The sequence below is a fragment of the Nycticebus coucang genome, chromosome 9 (assembly GCF_027406575.1).
Source record: "Nycticebus coucang isolate mNycCou1 chromosome 9, mNycCou1.pri, whole genome shotgun sequence".
Taxonomy (NCBI): domain Eukaryota; kingdom Metazoa; phylum Chordata; class Mammalia; order Primates; family Lorisidae; genus Nycticebus; species Nycticebus coucang.
Genome location: NC_069788.1, coordinates 113,238,440 through 113,258,045, shown reverse-complemented (window position 1 = coordinate 113,258,045; position 19,606 = coordinate 113,238,440). Strand labels below are relative to the sequence as shown.

The 19,606-nt window shown below is 40.2% G+C and overlaps 1 protein-coding gene across 6 annotated transcripts in view; it reads left to right on the top strand.

Moving 5' to 3' along the window:
* Positions 1-19,606, top strand: part of RGS6 (regulator of G protein signaling 6) — a 645,323-nt gene that overhangs the window by 440,080 nt on the left and 185,637 nt on the right. For all 6 annotated transcript variants that reach the window (XM_053602701.1, XM_053602700.1, XM_053602704.1 and 3 more), the window contains exon 3: positions 9,318-9,417. In XM_053602701.1, coding sequence (XP_053458676.1) covers positions 9,318-9,417 — 100 coding nt within the window. The remainder of the gene's footprint in view (positions 1-9,317; positions 9,418-19,606) is intronic.

Here is a 19,606-nt window from a genome sequence, read left to right as displayed (position 1 = left end):
TTTCATATTTCTGAGAATAAAGTTTCTTGTAATATTCATTAAGGATTTTTTGAATTTCTGAGGAGTCTGTTGTTATTTCATCTTTGTCATTTTTAATTGATGAGATTAGAGATTTTACTCTTTTTTTCCTGGTTAGATTAGCCAAAGGTTTATCTATTTTATTGACCTTTTCAAAAAACCAGCTTTTTGATTTATTGATCTGTTGTATTATTCTTTTGTTTTCAATTTCATTTAATTCTGCTCTAATTTTGGTTATTTCTTTTCTTCTACTGGGTTTCGTGTTGGAATGTTCTTCCTTTTCCAGTTGCTTGAGATGTCCCATTAAGTTGTTAACTTCCTCTCTTTTCCGTTCTCTTGAGGAAGGCTTGCAGTGCTATAAATTTCCCTCTTAGGACTGCATTTGCGGTACCCCAGAGGTTCTGATAATTTGTGTCTTCATTATCGTTTTGTTCCAAAAATTTGGCAATTTCCTTCTTACTCTCATCTCTGACCCAGCTATCATTCAGCATAAGGTTATTTAACTTCCATGTTTTTGTATGAGTATGCAGATTCCTGTTTTTACTCAGTTCAACTTTTATTCCAAGGTGGTCCGAGAATATGCAAGGAATAATTTCTATTCCTTTAAATTTACTTAGGTTAGACTTGTGACCTAAGATGTGATTGATTTTGGAGTAAGTTCCGTGGGTTGATGAGAAGTATGTGTATTCAGTTTTGGGGGGATGAAATGTTCTGTAGATGTCTGCTAAATCCAAATGTTGGATGGTTAGGTTTAAATCTAAAATTTCTTTGTTCAGCTTCTTACTGGAGATCAATCCAACACTGCCAAAGGAGTGTTGAAATCTCCAACTATTATTGGAGCTGGAGGAAATCAAGTTGCTCATTGTCTGTTAGAGTTTCTCTTATAAATTGGGGTGCATTCTGGTTGGGTGCATAAATATTAATAATTGAAATCTCATCATGTTGAGTATTACCCTTAACAAATATGAAGTGACCATTCTTATCCTTCCTTACTTTTGTTGGTTTAAAGCCTATTGTATCCTCTGCAGTAGCTACCTCATGAACCCCAGTGAGAATGGCCCACATCACAAAATCTCAAAACTGCTGGCATGGATGTGGAGAGAAGGGAACACTTTTACACTGCTGGTGAGACTGCAAACTGGTACAACCTTTCTGGAAGGAAGTATGGAGAAACCTCAAAGCACTTAAACTAGACCTCCCATTTGATCCTGCAATCCCATTACTGGGCATCTACCCAGAAGGAAAAAAAATCCTTTTATCATAAGGACACTTGTACTAGACTGTTTATTGCAGCTCAATTTACAATCGCCAAAATGTGGAAACAGCCTAAATGCCCACCAACCCAGGAATGGATTAACCACCTGTGGTATATGTATACCATGGAATACTATTCAGCTATTAAAAAAAAATGGAGACTTTACATCCTTCTTATTAACCTGGATGGAAGTGGAAGACATTATTGTTAGTAAAGCATCACAAGAATGGAGAAGCATGAATCCTATGTACTCAATTTTGATATGAGGACAATTAATGACGATTAAGGTTATGGGGGAGGAAAAGCAGAAAGAGGGACGGAGGGAGGGGGTTGGGCCTTGGTGTGTGTCACATTTTATGGGGGCAAGACATGATTGCAAGAGGGACTTTGCCTAACAATTGCAATCAGTGTAACCTGGTTTATTGTGCCTTCAATGAATCCCCAACAAAAGGAAGGAAGGAAGGAAGGAAGGAAAGAGGGAGAGAGAGAGGGAGGGAGGGAGGTAAGGAAGGAAGGAAGGAATTGTATCTGCAAATAAAATTGCAACACCTCCTTTTTTCTGATAACCATTTGCCTGAAATATGGATGACTATCCTTTCACCCTGAGTCTATAAGTCTATATTTGTCTTTTAAGGTAAAATGTGACTCTTGTATGCACAAAATATCTGGCCTGAGTTTTTGTATCCAGTCAGCTAACCTGTGCCTCTTTAGAGGACAGTTTAAACCGTTCACATTAATGGAGAATATTGATAAGTCTGGTAAAATTTTGGGTATCGAGTTTTTCAAAGTCCAGTGGACATTTTTAATCCTTTCACCAGTGTGGAAGTTGGAATTTGATCAAAAGTGTCTGAGTGAGTTTACTTTTGTGGTAGAGGATTGGGTTGGTCATTATGGAGGATAGGTCTGACAATATGCTGAAGAGCTGGTTTGGTTATGGCAAATTTCTTCAACATATGAATGTCATTAAAGTATTTAATTTCTCCATCATAAATGAAACTCAGTTTAGCTGGATACAGGATCCAGGGTTGAAAATTATTTTGCTTTAGGAGGTTAAAAGTTGATGACCACCCTCTTCTGGCTTGAAAAGTTTCAGCAGAGAGATCTGCAGTTATTATAATATTCTTCCCTTTGTAGGTAATGGATTTCTTACATCTGGCTGCTTTGAGAATTTTCTCCTTCATATTAACTTCACTAAAGTGAAGTGAACTTTAGTGAAGTTAATATGATATGCCTAGGGCATGTCTTATTGGGATTGAGTCATGCTGGGGTTCTGAAACTGTCTGCTATCTGAATTTCAGAATCTCTTGGCATGTCTGGAAAATTCTCTTTCATAATTTCATGGAGAAGGGCCTCTGTGCCTAGCAAGGCCACTTCATCAGTTTCAGGGATTCCAATGAGGTGATTATTAGCCTTCTTCGAATTATCCCAGAGCTCTCTAAAAGAATGATCCATTTTTGCTCTCCATTTCTCTTCCTCTTTGAGAGTTTGGGAGCATTCAAAGGCTTTGTCTTCAATATCAGAAATCCTTTCTTCTGCTTGCTCTACTCTGTTACTGAGGGATTCTACTGTATTTTTCAGATCTTTGAGGGCTGCAAATTCTTGCTTCAGTGCGTCAAAATCTTTGGTGGTTTTGTCTTTAAATTCTTTAAATTCTTGAGGCAACTTTTGAATTTCTCCTCAAATTTCTAATTCTGACTTTTGAATTGCTGCTCAAATTTCTAATTCCAAATTTTCTTCCATTTTATTAATCTTGTTTTCAATCCAAATTCTGAATTTGATTTCTGATATCTCGGCCATCTGTTTATGAATGGGATCTTCAGTTACATCTGCCATATCTTTCCTTGGGGGTTGATCTATTCTGGTTATTCATGTTACCAGAGTTTTTCCGCTGATTCTGCCCCATGATTATTTTACACCATTTGATGTTTCCCTTGGAGCTTTGTCAAGGACCCAGACAGTGCTATGGCCTCAGAAACTGGGGACCTGTTTGGTGTGGTGGGGCTAAGTGGTTCTGTCTTGTTTGCAGCTGGTTTCTGTTTGACCCTAGTGAAACAATTATTCTGGGTTGAAGTCTCAGCTGTGGAAAAATACTAGCAATTAAGTCACCCTGCCCCCCACAGGCAACAATTGCAAAAGGAAATCAAACCTTCCTACAACCACACACGCAGGGCACCACCTGAATAGTCCTCAGGCAATTGGCTCAGTTCAAAAGGTCCAAATCAATTATCTTAGTTAGCACCTGTCTCAGGTGGGAGAATTTAAAAGGTCTCTGGCAACTGGATCACAGGCGTCTGGTGACTACTCTGATATGGCTTGCTCCAGTGCTGCGTGGAGTCAGGAGGAGCCACCCAGCAAATAGTTCAGTCTGGGAAGGTTGATGCCTCCTTCCCCACCTTGCACCTCTGTCACACCCAGTCACTGATAGCCCCACAGTTGGCTGACCCAGTTGCCTGTAATGAACAGATTCTCCAGGAGGTTGCACCTGTCTGAATCAGAAGGAAATCTATTTCTGCTCAGCCCGGCCACTGCACTCTGCCTCTATCTAGCAGGAGGAGGTGAGGCCTGACAACCTCAGGTACTTGATGGAGGCTGTGGATTGTTCACTCAGTTCCAGCCCCGCCCCTGATTGATGTTACTGACAGAACAGAACAGAGCAACTTTGTGGGAATTTTTTTTTGTCCCTGCTAAATTCCCCTGGAGAAGAGAAGCTGTTTAGAGTTCCCAGAGTCTGCGCCTCAGGCCCTGTCTTCGCTCCTATAGGTTTGTATTCGTTTACCTGTCAGTTCTACCCTGCTGCCTTCCTTTGTCTATAGGCTGATGATCCCCTAAGGACCAGGTGCATCTTAGGCTCAGTAAAGCCATCCTCTGGGTCAGCCCCACCCTGGGAACTTCCTGAGTCTGCAAGTGCGTTTTTAGTCCCTGCGCTCCACCTAGGTTGGTACGGCCTCAGGCAAACCCTTTACTCACAGGGCCTGCGTTTCCGTCCCAGATCTGTTCCATGGTGGTTGCAACCTGAGTAGATGCCTGGCCTCCTCTGGTTGCCCAAGGAAACAGGGGGTGTGGCTTCAAAATATGCGGGAGTGAGCCCTATTATTGCTAAAAGACGGTTGCTGCTCTGCGCCTCAGGGCACTGCTGTTCCGGTGTGGTTCCCTCTCAGCCAACCGTCCTCTTCTCGCTCCTGTGCCCCAGAGTCATTACTGAACAGCTACAGTTTAGGCACTGTCCACACCCCTCGAGAAATCACCCAAGAATCTGGACCCCTGGGGGACAGGCCTCTAGACCTCAGAGTGAGAGTGGAGGGGAGTGCTGGGAGCAGAGTTGCAGGTAGAGAATATATACAGTTTTATGCCTGGCAGGAGAACTCCGTGGCACCCAAGTAGGGGAGGTAGGTACAGTTTTTAGAGGGTCTCTCCTGTGGAGTGTAGTGGGAGGACCTTTGAACTCTGCTTGTTTGTTTGTGGGGCACTCCGAGCAGTTCTCATGGGGGAGGGGACTCCCGTCCGCTTGGTGGTGGATTTTGTACCTTTTGTTTGTATCCTTGGTGTCACAGCTCACCTCAGCGGGGTTGATGTGCGTTCTTCAACCTTCTCTCTTGGTGCAGCTCAAATCCACCAGGTTACTTGCTAAATTTCTGTCCTTTAACTCTTCTTCTGGATGGGAGCCTCTGTGGAAAGCTGGCTTCAGTCAGCCATCTTGTCTCTGCCGAGAATCAGATTATTTGGACTGATTTCTTTGCATTCTCTTGGCCCCTTTAGGACTGTGATAAACTTTCCGATGCTAATGGTGTTAAGTGCCTGAAAACATCTCAACAGGATGCCAGCAGGATAGCCAGGTGAATCTTAGCTCCCTGGGGATGTAGCTTTCACCTCCTGTGAGAATGAAATAAGTTTAGAGGTAAAGCTCTTAGAACAGTGTCTGGCCCAGAGTAAACACTCAACAAATGTTAGCTAAGAAGATGGGAGAAAGCCCAGGTGCAGCCCCTGCCTACAAAAGGATTTGAGTCTAAGGAGAAAGATGAGAGGCTGCATATAGATGCCTCTGTTCTGTACTTATAATCAGCTACAAAGGTCATAGATGGCAAAGAGTTGCCCTTTTTGAAAGGTAAAAATACTTGTCTGGCAAGGAAGACATGAATCAAAAATACTAGAAGTGGAAAAGTTAATGTTTGGTGTTCAGCAGGTGACACTGGGACCAAGAGCTTTCTTTGAGGGCTGTGTTCAGCTCAAGATTTAATGAGTCACACAGTATAAGGGACAACACTATGCTCTTCTAGAAAGTAGCCTGGGATCCACAGCAAACCTCGGTATCTGGCATTGGGAAAGGTAGGATTCACAGAGATCAGCCTGGCCCTGGGGCCTCTGATAACATCTCCTCCAAGTTCTGCTTCCTTGATAAATCTAATAGCCACACAACACAGAGAAGGATTATAGCCACGTTTCTTTTTTTTTTTTTTTTTTTTTTGATATCTGAGAATCTGAGAAGTAGAAGATAAGCCTTTGGTCTGATAAACAGGGCTTTTGGAGTCAATAAGACTTGGGTAAGAAAGTCTTAAGCTTTGCTGCTTACTAGCTGTGTGACCTTGGATTAATCACATAACCTTCCTCAGCTTCAATTTCAGCATCTTTACTAAATAACTTTTAAGACTGAGGAATAAGTTAAATAATTTATTTAAAATACCTAGGGAAATGTTTATCATGAAATCGATGCTCTTAAAATGCTTGTCATTATTTTTATCAGCTCCTGAGAGCCCACTTGTAATTTTTGTTCGGTCTGGGCTCTTGGGAATTCTCTAGGAACCATGACAAAGAATTTCACAGAGAGTATTATTATTAGCTGATATTTCAGTGAATCAAATATAGTTATCAAAATCATTTCTAGCAAAAAAGTGGAATAAGCTGCCTGCAAGTAGTACAGTTCCTGTGAGTTTTTAAGTAAATGGCAGATGGTGTGACTGAATTTCTGCATTCTTCAAAATGGTCAGGTTCAAATACCCCAATTCTAAAATTCATTGATTCTGATTGTCAAGTATTTGTTGTGGCTTCAGGAATTTTTGATAAATGCATTTTTCCAGGGCCCTGTTATGTCATAATTTTGCCGTAGAACAAATCACCCCAAACTTGGTGGCATACAACAATAAGCATTTATTTCTTTCTCATGAATCTGGGACATGTTCGTAGAATGAGTGAGACCATGCAGGTGCACAGCAAGCCTTTGCTCATATCACATTCGATAACATCCCAGCAGCCAAACGAGCCCCAAAGTCAGAGGGTAGCCTGTCTACTATGAGTTGTGCTCTGAATCCAGGGCAAGGATTCTGCTGTATATTCATACTATGGAGGCCTTACGAGTTGGGGGCAATGGTTCACTCTTCCCTGCCTGTGATGTAAACTATAGCAGAAGCATAGTCCCCTTTCTGGTCAGTTGTGGGGATTGTGCTTTCAATTCAGCTGTAACCCTGGTGAGTGATATACCTGTTGGTGCACTGTGGGCCAACATAAGAAGATAGGACTTTCTCTTTAGGAAAAAAGCCCTTTTCAATCGTATGATGAAGCCTCTAAATGGAACAGGGCAGAAAGGAATCGTAGTACCAATCACAGGCCAGCCCACAGCAGCAGAGGCTAGAAACTACTACCATCTAGTGTCCACTCTGGGGTCTAACTGAATTGAATTGTTGGTTTCCCTCCAATTCTCAATGATTTTCTGGCCATTTTCTTAGACTTCATCAATGTAACTGATGCTTCTGGTTTCAAATAATATACTAAATCAAAAGCATAGATGACTTAGAAAATGCAACCATTTTTCTAGGACTAGCTCTCTTTGGCTCTCAATTAGTAATAATCAAACTACTCTAAATTGTTGTATTGAGTGTAGGATACAGAAGGCTGGCAACAGCTGAGACTATTAACATGAATATGGATGAAGGTCCTTCTTCCATGGACCTTGAACAAAATGCAGGTGTTCAGAAAATGACCCCTTTGTCTAGCTTGATAACTTCATCTACCACCCTTAGGGCTGGGAGCTTAGAGTTTTCTTCTTTCACTCTCAGTACTTGCCAAGAAAACCTAGAAATTCACAGGTGAGAATAGTGTCCATGCTTGGTTGGTGTTCTGAGAGTTACTGGGAGGCAGAATGGGTCCGCGGTTAGAAGCCTGAACTCTGGGCTCTGCAGCTGACTTCAGTCTTGGCTGCACAGCTGACTTCACGTGAAACCCTGTGAAGGTTGTGGAGGTTGCCTAATTACTTCAGTCATCACTGGTGTTGATCACAGATGGTCAGTTCCCCTCTCCTCCTGGCACCCAGAGAGCTGGCTCCTTTGGTGGTTGGGTGGTGCTCTGTGACTTGTCCTGGCCGAAGAATTGTGAGCAAGCATGTCATATGAAACTTCTGGGTTAGACCATTTAATATCCAGTGAGATACTCACCACAATTCCCTCTTATCTGTCTGGCACAGTAACCAGCAACATTCAAGATCGTGATGCTCCCTCAGCCCAGGCCCGAGAGTCCCTCTAGTGGGCGGCGTCCCTGTAGATCTGCACTAGACATGTAGTGGGAGAGAGAAGTAAGCTTGGTTGGGTTGAACAACTCATGTTTGGGGAATTATTTGCTGCCACAACTTAAACCACCCTACCCTGATTGATGCACTTTGCTAAATCTTAAGTTTCTTTATCTGAAAAAAATGAGGATACTTGTGAAATCTATTTTATGAAATAATTATGAGAATTAAACAGGATAGTGTATATCTAATACTTAGAATAGTACCTAGTACATAATAAATTTTTGAATATATTTGGCTAGTCATAATGATGATGATGTTATGCCAAGTCCTAACTTTGTCTCTAACAAGTTATCTATTTGTGTCAAACAAGTTATTAGTCATTTGTCTTTGAAAAATCGCTTACCCTCAAATTAAAACAGCAATACATTAGACTAGATGAACTACAGCTTAAATTTCTAGCTTTAAGATTTTGTGAATCTAGTAAAGAATCATTCACAGAATCCATCCTGGTATTTCAACACAATTGCTGCTATTGGTTAGAGCAGCGGTTCTCAACCTGTGGGTCTGGACCCCTTTGTAACAATGAAAATACATCGCAGCATTAGGAAGGTTGAGAACCACTGGGTTAGAGGAACAAAATATGTGATAATAGTAAACATTGTTTCCTCCCTCCTCATCAGTTGTTCTTCCCTTCCCAAACAAAAAGGTATGTATCCTTGTTACAAATTTTTTTCTGTATCTTATTCTGAAAATACCTGCCCAGGACATTACATCTGGCTTGTAAATTCTTAGCTACAAATGGGTTTCCAGTCTAGGCTCCTACATCCTCATCAGTCCATCTCCACTCTCTATTCACTTTTCACCAATAAGATGACACCTAAATCCAGGTCACAACCTACTGTGATCTTTCTCCTGATAGTGCTTTCTGGCTGATCTGATCATTAGTCCTGGCTCAGGTGACCATCTACCACCCACTCACACCCCTGAGACCTGTTTTCCAACTTCTCTAGTTTAGGGCTTTCCATGTCTTGATTTACAGTCTTGTTTTTCTCTCATGTGACCCTGGCTGTGTCCTTCTTTGGTCCCAAAGGCAACTCTGCCTGCAATTCCTAATAGCAGTATGTTAATCTACGTTAACATATTAGATTGAACCATTGGAAATCGCCATGGAGAGGTTGAATATAGAAATTTCTTATGGTTCAATGTATATACAAACCTACTTTGGGGAGGAATTAAATCATGTACCTACTGAATTACATGTTGTATCCCATCAAGAATCCTGATGTATTTCTTTCTCCTTACCTGGTTGAATTGGGGCGTTATTCTTTTACAACAAGCCTTTTGCTCTTGTATATATTACCTACTGGCCTCCTCACACCCAGCATTTGGTTGATAACAGATACTGATATTAATTCAGCAACTAGGCAGAGGCTTTTCCTTGTAGCTATTATTGACATCCCTATTTACACATTTGGATAATTTATTAAAGTACCATTTACTGTGACTTTGTGGGAGAAAATAACACTTCTTTTCTTTAATGTCTTTCAGATTGAAGATATCATTACAAAGATGCAAGATGACAAGACAGGGGGTGTGCCCATCAGAACAGTCAAGAGCTTTCTCTCCAAAATCCCCAGTGTTGTCACAGGTAATGTCTTTTTACAGGTGTTAGTGACAACCAGAACTGCTGAAAAGTTCTGTAGTCCAAATTGTGACTTGGGGGGTGTCTAAAAATCTGTGAGTATTCAAAATGAAATGTTCAACGTGTTTCCTGACTCAGGTCCCATCCTGGTCTTGATTTCTAGGAAGAAGCTCCTCTTTGCCAATCATTAAGAATGGCTTTGCCATGGCCAACCCTTCAAGTGTGTCTAGATTGAGGCCTCTGAGAATAAACAAATACACTAATAAACCGATTTGTCAGCAGTTTGGCCCATTGGATATACACAAGTACTGAAATATTAAACTCAGTTTAAAGAGATTTTAAAGAAAAAGTTTTAAGACTGTGTCATGTTCCAATCCTACAAAATACTTTTATTTATAGTGTCTTTTAACTCACTGTACTTGAACTCCTGAAAAGGAAGTTTTTAAATCTCTTTCTGCATTGCTTTTTTGTGTGTTTTGTGCTAAAACATATTTCTTTTAACTTTCTTATTGTGATATGTATTAAACACATGGGTATAGTTGTAAGAATAATAAAACACATCCTGTGTTCCTGCCTCATATGATGAATGATATATTATCAATATCTTAGAGTCCTCTAGTTACCTACTGGATTACAATCTACCTCCCTAACCACTATCTGCTTTTATGCTAATCAATTCATTGTTTTTCATCATAGTTTCACTACATAGGTATGTATCCTTTGCTATCCAAACAAACAAGCAAATAAATTAAGATAGAATCTAGGTAATTCATTCTCAAAATCTGGCTATACATTGTTCAAAATTCAGGAGCCAAAAGGACTTAGTTTCCACTGTAGACCTATGAGAATGGCTAAAACAAAACATGCTGACAATGCCAAGTGCTGGTAGGGATGTGGAGCAGCTGGAATCTTCACATATTGCTGATGGGAATGCAAAACGCTACGGCTACTTTGGGAAATTCTTTGGCAACTTTTTATAAAGTTAAACACACAGTTCCCATATGAGCCCACAATCCCACAAACTAGGTATTTACCCAAGAGAAATAAAAACTTGTGCTCAAATGAAAACTTCCACATAAGTGTTTATAGCAACTTGATTTATAATCTCCCCAAACTGGAAACAGCCCAAATGCCCTTCCTTGGCTAAATGGATAAACTATGATTTATCTATACTGAGAAAAAAAAAAAGAGAGAGAGAGAGAAAGAGAAGTATTAACACATACAGCAACTTAGATTAATCTCAAAGTAATTTGGGGGGAGTAAAAGAAGCCAATCTCAAAAGGTTGCATGCTATATAGTTTTATTTATATGACATTCTATGCATTATTGGTTTCCAGGGTTTATCAGTTAGAGGGAGGTGGTAACTACAAAAGATAGCATGGGGGTGTTGAATTAGGGACAGAACTGTCCTCTGTGTCTTATGTTGTAAGAATAATAAACATGAATAAGAATTTATGTCTTGGTGGCAACATAAATCTATGTGTGGGTCAAAATTCATAAACAGCACATACATGAAGAGTCCATATTACTATATGCTAACTTAAGAAATAAATAGGTTTAGTTGAAGTACCCACTAAGTGTCCCCACTCATTATCCAGATGGTCACTATTTGAATTCAGGTACTGTTTTAGTCACCTAGGGCTGCTGTGGCAAAAGACCCTAGACTGGGTGCCTTATAAACAAGAGAAATGTCTTCCTCACAGCTCTGGGGGTTGGAAGTCTGAGGTCAGGGTGCCATCGTGCATTCTGGGGCGAGGGCCCTCTTCCAGGTTGCAGACTGCCGGCTTCTTACTGTGTTCTACCTCACCTGGTAGAAAGATAGCTAGATAGTTCTCTAGCCTCCTTGTATAAAGGTAATAACGCCATTCATGAAGGGTTGTCCTTCATAAAATACCTCCCAAAGGCCCCACATCCTAATGCCATCACCCTGGGATTAGATTCCAACATATATGTTTTGGGGAGACAAAAGCATTCAAATCATGATAGGTACCAAAGATATAATGATTTGTATAATGAAAGATGCTTATAGTGTTAGTGTTTGCTAATTTTGAAATTTATATAACAGGAATTTTACTTTATATATTGGCTATAATATATATTCTTTTTCATACATTGCTGGAATTTGCTGGATAATGTTTAGGATGTTTGTATCTATTTTCATGGGCAAGATTTATCTATTTTTCTTATCATTATCGCTGGTTTGGATATCAAATTTATGCTAGCCTCATACAATGACCCATGAAGCATAGCTATTTTATTGATATTAATGTTGATTGTTTTTGAAAAATAATTATCCTTTTAATCCAGTGCATAATTTCAATTATTTATTCTTTTATTTCTAAAATTGTCTTATAGTTACTTTCCTAATGTGCTTGATTATTCATTTGTTTTTAATTTATTCATTTAGATATTTATTGGATGTTTAACATTTTCTAAGCATTTTTAAGCACTTGAGATTCACAAAGAAATGAAACATAAAAGGTTCTGTCCCCATGGAATTTATATTCTAGGGGAGACAATAAATAAGACAAATGAAGGAACATCTGCAGAATTTTAGGTAGTTATAAAGGCCAAGGAAAAAATAAAATACTAAGAAATAACAGGAGATGTTGGAGTATTGCAATTTTTGAACAGGTGGTCAAACAAGAACTAACTCCCTGAGAAGGTGACTTTTGAGTAGAGATGGAACAGAGTTGAAGGGCTGAACCACGTGGATTTTGAGGAAATAAGGATTCCAGACAGCCAGTGCTAAGTACCCAGGGCAGGCAAGTCCCTGGTCTGGTCTGCTGAAGATCTGTGAGGAGGGAGTCAGAGGGGCTAGAGTAGATCCAAGAAGAGAAGGGTAGTAGGGATGGTGTCACATGATAATGGTGAGCTACAGCATGCAGACTCTCCTTATTACAAGGGGCAACATGCTCTGACTTAACCTTTCAATGGGATTGTGTTGAGAATGCACTAAGCAGTTGGAGTTATAGGTACCAGATATGAGACTATGGTAAAAATGATGACTCAGACACCAGCATTGGAGATACGTGAAGTGGTCAGATTCTTATTAAAATCTGAAGGTAGAACAGATAATATTTCGGGATAGATCAGATATAGAATACAAGAGAAAAAAAGAGAATCAACTGTGCTAAACATTTCTTTGGCTTGGGCAACAGAAAAAATGAGAGTTGCCATTTATTTTAATGAGGGAGACTATAAGAGGGGCAAGGGATTGTTTGTTTAGCTGAAGGGTTAAGAAATCAAAAGAAATTTGAGACAGGTTAAATTTTAGAGACATGTTAGATATTCAATTGGAGATGACAAGTAGACATTTGAATATGTGGCTTTAGATTTTTAAGGGAATGTCTGAGCTGGGTATATAAGTCATCAGCATGTAGATGGTATTTAGAGTCATGGGATTAATGAGGTCACCAAGAGAGTGAGTATAAAGACAGCACGTAGTCCAAGTCCCAAAACTTGGGATACTTCACCATAGACGTGAAGGAGAGAAGGAGAATACAGAAGAAATCAAAAAGAAGTAGCTGGAGGCAAAGAGGGAAATCAGGAGAATATGGTTTTTGGAAGCCTAATTTTCTAGAAAATGTTTCAGAGAAGAGTGGAATGATCTACTATGTCAAATGCTGGTAGATAATTCGGTAAGATGAATAACATAGAATCCATTGCTGACCTCGCTAAGTGTACAGTCTATGAAATTTTGGGGGCAAAAAGCCCTATTGGAATGTGATAAGTCAGAATGGGAGGAGAGCAATTAGAGGTAATGAGTATTCTCTTTGAAAGAGCTTTCCTGAAAAATGAAGAAATGCAGAAGTATCTAAAGGGGGACATTAGGTCAGGACAGGTAGGTTTTCAAATAATAAGAAAATGATAATGTTTGTATCTAGGAAAGACTCAATAGAGAGAAGAAAATGGAACAAGAGAAAAGGAAATTCAAGGAGGAGTGATGCTAGTGAACAGGTAAGGGGGGTTAAATCTAACGTGCATATGGATGAGTAGAACAACATACAATTTATTCATAGGAAGAAGAAGGGAAGCATAATAGATGCACAGAGGTACAAATAAGATGATTGGAGTTGGTGGGAACTTGTAGAAGTTCTCTTCTAATAGTCTCTGTTTTTAGTATTAAGTGACACGAAGGTGGTAGAGATGTTAAAAAGTCTGAGGAGAGATTAAAAGCTATGAAATACTCACTAGGAGAGTAAAGAGATTGACTGGACTAGGGAAGTAAAATTTTGACTGTGACCTACTTAGGGTTATTAATATGTATGAATTCAAGAAGAGACAGTTCTTTCATCGCAGTTTGCTCTGTGGATTTGGGCACGTATCAGGTAGAAAGCTGGATTTAATTAATGTCAGAGCAAGTGTGAGGGAATGATGAATTGAGAGAGGGGCAAGGTAGTGGCTAAAAGAACTGGCCATTACATTTTAAGAGTAAGGAGAGAAGTGAGAATAGGAGATGGGTGGGGAACAGTAAAGGGTAGTAAATAAATGGTTAGTCCAGTGGCCAAGGAATTTTAGAGGCTGGAATTGCTGGTGATTAGATATTGGAATGTTTGAAATTGAGATTTTGGAAAGGTTGTGATTCTTGGCAGTGACAATATCTAAGATACCATCCTGTGAACAGATGACTCTGATAGTATGGAGAGCAAGATCATTGTAGGAGAGGAGGGCAAGGAACTGGGAAGCATGAGATTGGAAGATTTAATCATATGGATATTGAGATCACTACTGGAGGAGAGTTAGAGAGGGTGGTTGTGAGTTAAAAGTATTTGTGGAATGGGAGGTAGAGGCTTAGGAGTCAGTACTGTAGGTGGTTTAATTTGATGTCATTACTGAGGGATTTTTAGAGAAGGGAGAAGGAATGAAGATGGTCTACAAGAGTGAAGAGTGATGGTCTGCAAAGAAATGAAGCTTTCAAAGCCCATGGTATGTGAGGCGTAGTAGGGAAAATAGCCACCATGTAAGAAGGCTGAAGGGAAGCAATGCCACTGGGGAAGAACAAAAGGATGAAGGGATAATAGATGATTTTACTTAAGACTGGACATGAGTTCCAGAGGGCAAGGGAAAGAATTTCAGGAGATGGTGCGTATATGACTTAAGTGATAAATGCCTACTGTTTTTATGGGCCAGTCGTTAAAGTAGTCACAAGATATATGAAGATGAACAAAAACCTGATGTGCTCCTCAAAAACTATTAATCTGGTGGGAGAAACAGACACATAAACTTACAGACCAATAATTATATCAACTATGTGCTATAATACAAAAAAATGAATAAAGTGCTACTTGAATTCAAAAGAGAAATCATGAATTTTCTTGGGTATGTCTAGAATATTTCCCTTAAGAGGCATATCATTTATCTATTGCTATATAACAAACCACCACAAGCTTCTTAAAACTATTCTGATTTTTAATTTCTCATGATCATGATATTATGAACTAGTGATGTAGGCAGTTCTGCTGGTCTCAAGCATGGCCTCAGTTGAGGGTGGAGAGTCTACAATGGCCTCATTTATTTGTTTGGCATTGGTGCTTACTCTTAGCTGGGGTGTTAGTTCTTTTCCATGTCACCTCTAGAAGATTTAATTGGGCTTTGTCACAGCCTGATGGTGTCAGGGTTCTCAGTGAGAGAGGGTAAAAACTGCAAAGCTTCTTAAGGCTTAGGCTTCCTGAATTCATATAATGTCAAGTCCACCACATTCTGTTCTTCAAAGTAAATCACAAAGCCAAGCCTAGATTGAGGATAGAGAAACCAACTCCACCTCCTGGTGTAGGAGAGGCAAGATCACATTACACTGGGAAACATGATTCATTGGAAGCCATTATTTTAATGATCTACTACATAAAGTAATTTAGAACTGGGCCTTAAACATAACGTAGGAACCTAGAGAAGGAAGTTCTAGGTAGAGAAAATAGAATTTTCATAGGCCCCAATATGTGAAAAATGTGCCAGTTTTCAGTAAAGATGAGCTTGTTTGTGTGGTTGGAGTTTAAGATACATTTATATATCTATGTGTTTGAGAAGAAGAGCACATAGGCAGAACAGCCACAGAAATTAAGAAGATATGAAATTTAGCCTTAGTAGCAGATTATAAAGGAACTTTGATTTGTAGAATTCATCTCAAAGGTAACTCCTCAACCCTGCTCTGCTGGGTCAGAGGTTTTAAATATGAAAGAAATCACATCTATGAAGTGGATGAAAGATTGAGCAGGAAGAGATGGAAGTATGGAGACTGGTTAGGGAGCCTCTAGGTGAGGGAGTCTGTGGAGAAAATTAGGAAGGCATAGTAACAGCAATCCCAGCATCAATAGGAACCACAACTTTATAATTACATATCATGAAGTCCTCACAAAACCCCTATGAGATAGGAACTGTTATTATCTCCATTTTATAATGAAGGAAACTAATAATTCAAGAGCTTAAGGAACACTTGCAAGGTCATACAGCTAGTAAACATCAGGATGGCTGCATCCCAGGGGACAGTAGCTATGGGCTTTCAGACATCAGAGGGAAAAGTAGAAGACAGGATTGATAAGACTTGGTGGCTAGAGGTAGGGCATAGACTAATTCAATAAAAATGCCTCCAAGTTAACATTATGGATTTAATAAATCCATCTAACTTTTCTCCTCTGAAACCCCACAAAAATTATAGTAAAGGATTTTTATTTTAAAACATAATCTCAAAGTTGGAGGCCACTATTCTAATGATCTACCATGGGAAATAAGCATCCTTAAATTAAATATCATTGAAAAGATTGACCAACATAAAGGGCAGTCGATGATGCCTCACTCTCAAGATGTGCAGATGTGTGAGAGACTCAGAGAATTATCTCCCAACATACGAGACAATAGCAACAAAATTCAGGGATCTGAAAAGCAAATAGATGAGTGGTAACTGACAATGACCCTGAGACAACCTACCCATCATTTGTCAGTGGCAGTGGGGAAAGCTAAGCAACAACACTGTTTATGTGGTGGGACCCACAAAAGGCTCAGAAACTAGTGGCATCAGCACACTTGTCTATCTAGTTAGAATGGATTTTGCCAACCTTCTCACCTACTTCACGGGCCACTCACAGCTCAGTGTGCACTGTCTAGTGATGTCAACTCCTACACTCTGCCAGCACAGCTCAGGCTGGCGTTGAGGTGGTCCCGAACACCACACAAACCCCAGGACAGCAGGTGAGCCTCATGCTCAACCTTTGTCCATGCACAAACCCCAGGACAGCTGAGGTGTCAGACATGGCATTCAGCAGCAGTTGCTGTGGCGCAGAGACTAGTCAGCAACTGGAACACAGGAAATCCATTTAACAATGCCAACCAACACACAAGAACTTCAGTCCGCACCAGTGAGGACTCAGAAGCCACAGACTAAAACAAATAATTCAGCTTCAGTGTCAAATGGAGCCACAATTATAGCCAACCCTGTGGGCAGCTTGTTCAGACCACAGCAAGAGCGCTAGTATCAACACGGGGCCACAAGCTCTTCACCCCCTCAACCTACTTTAGCGAAAGGAGGGATGATATTGCCGGATAACATTATTCCTCTTCACCCTCCAAAGTTGCTACTACTGAAGTGGAGAGCTACATAAATTTAAAAATCCAGGGCATTGTGCACAGGCACATGCCTGTAGTCCCAGCTACTCTGGAGGCTGAAGCAGGAGTATCACTTCAACCCAGGAGTTTGAGTCTGCAGTAAGCTTTGATCAGGCCATGGCACTCTAACCAGGGCAATGGAGCAAAACCCTATGTCTGAGAAGAGAAGAGCACAAAGAAGAAGAGGGAAGAGATCCGCATCACCCAGACCTATGGCACAGCCCCTAAGATGGAAATCCATGAATATATGGCCACCCTATTACTGTTCCAGCAGGGCTGTGTCTACACAGAACAGTAATCAGCCCACATTCCAGCCTTTCCTCCAGCTCAGCAGCCTCTATCAGACTTTCTATCCATTAGTGAAACAGCCAGTCTCCCATCACAAACCAGCAGACACTCTTTTCATCATTTTAGGTGTTTTTATCACCAACATTGGAGCTTCCTCTCCAACAGCAATAGTTAGAAAAGCAGCTTTTTCTTCTGTCTTGAGACCCTAGTTCTTTAGTAAAAATTGAAAGTGAGGGGGAAAGAATGATGGAAATAACGAGGCTGCTTTAATCAACACATTGTCTAGATCTCTTGCATAGCTGGGCAACAAACTGTCCATATCTATATGTGACCTTCCACCTAAACAAAGAGCAAGTGATCTCAATGGGGAAGGCAAACAAACAGGTGGAGACAAAGGACAGGATGATGAGAGTCGTCTGCATTGATGGGGAGCGTGTGAGTGTATCCCAGTGCATCCAAGACTCTGTCACTGTCAGCAGCTCTTGGAAGCTGCTTGTCACCACTTTCTCAGCAACATGGTGAAAATCAGAGGATAACACTAATCTTCAGGAAGTTGCCTGAGAACGAAGCTTCCTGCCAGAAGGCCCATCTCTGTGCTCTTCCATTATGACTTGGAGTTGAAAATCTCACCAACTTATCCAAATCCTCCCAAAGGAAAAAAGAGAAGCAACTGTTCATGACATATACCCAATAAATAAATGAGTACCTAGAAACATGCAGATGTTTCTGGGTGAGAAACATATTAGTTTTCAGAACCGGAATGTATTTGCCAAGAACATAAATAATACAAGTCAAATTGAAATAAAAGAAAAAATATAGACCTGGGGAGAATATGGATTTTGAAAAAAAGAGTTTGTGAGAAGTGAGGGTAAAGAGGAGGGGGAAGGTATAGTTACAAGCATAGTAGTGAACTGATATAAAAGTAAGTTTCCAGAATTCACAGGTGACAATCAATGGGATTCATGGCACCAAGTGCTGCAAAAAGATCAGAGTGCAGAGATATTATTTATTTCAGATGAATCCCTTTTAACAAGACTCGTGGTGCATTTGTTTACAAGCTTTCTCATGTGTTGGTGCCTACCAGTGGGAATAGCAACACAAGAGGTAGTGGATATTTTTTGACTTTTCATCCTACAAATTAAATCTACCTGGTGAACTCCTGCAGGGCTTATGCAGAGCCTGGACTGAAAAACATCTATTAGGACCAATCAATGCTGAAAGTAAAACTTTTTCCCATCATGTTATTCTCTTCTTTGTCTTTTTGGTTTTCAAAATGTCTGCTCTAAACTCATTGGTTACGTCTTTATTAATAATAAATGTTTAATAAAAATTAATGTAATAAAAAATTAATGTAATAAATTTAAATAAATATATTTAACAAAAATAGGAATAACCTGTATTGATCTAACCTATATTTAGTTAAGAGGAGAGATAGGGGATGGACATATTTAGGATAAGAAGATCAAACACAAGAGATAGCTATTAGAATACAATCCCTCCCTTAAAAAGTGAAAAATTAAGAGTTATAAGGGGTGGGGCTTAGCAAATAAATATTCTCCAAGGGAAAGTAGATGGGGAATTTGAGAGAGAGGAAGAAAGGGAAGGAAAGGGAAAAGAGGGAGGAAGGAAGGGAGGGAGGGAGGGAGAGAGGGGGAAGGGAAGGAAGGGAAGATCCAACATTAGATAAAAAGCCAAAGTTCATTGGGTCATTCGTAAGAAATGAAAATCCATGCTCAGCCACTCACCTTCCAGAAGCTTGAGATTTCCAAGCAAAGTACCCACAAAAGAGCACCTCATGTCATCATACTACCCCCTTTTCATCAACCTCCTCAGACCCTCCTTTTTGAGTAATAAATAAGTAACCAAGATGACAGTTGGTACCAAGATGGTGAGGTATCTGAGTTTCTAACTTCCAGCATGCCAGCTCTACTCATGCCCACCTGCACTGCAGGTAACAGACATATCCTGGGCAGAAATCTTGCTGGCTCCAGAAAAGCAGCCAGATCACACAGCCTTATCCAGCTGGCACAGACAGTCATTCCAGGATAATTCTCTGTCACCGGAATGTCATAAAGAATTTTCCAGGGACTTTGGAAATTTATTTCTTCCAGGCCAACCCCAGAAACACAAATCAAATTTTTAGCATGTAAAATCCATCAGATACATCTCATCTGATTTATTCTTGCAGACAGGAAAACTAAGTCCCAGAGACATGATGTAATGTGCACAAAAATTACACATCATGTAATCCTAGCACTCTGGGAGGCTGAGACAGGAGGATCAGTTGAGGTCAGGAGTTTGAGACCAA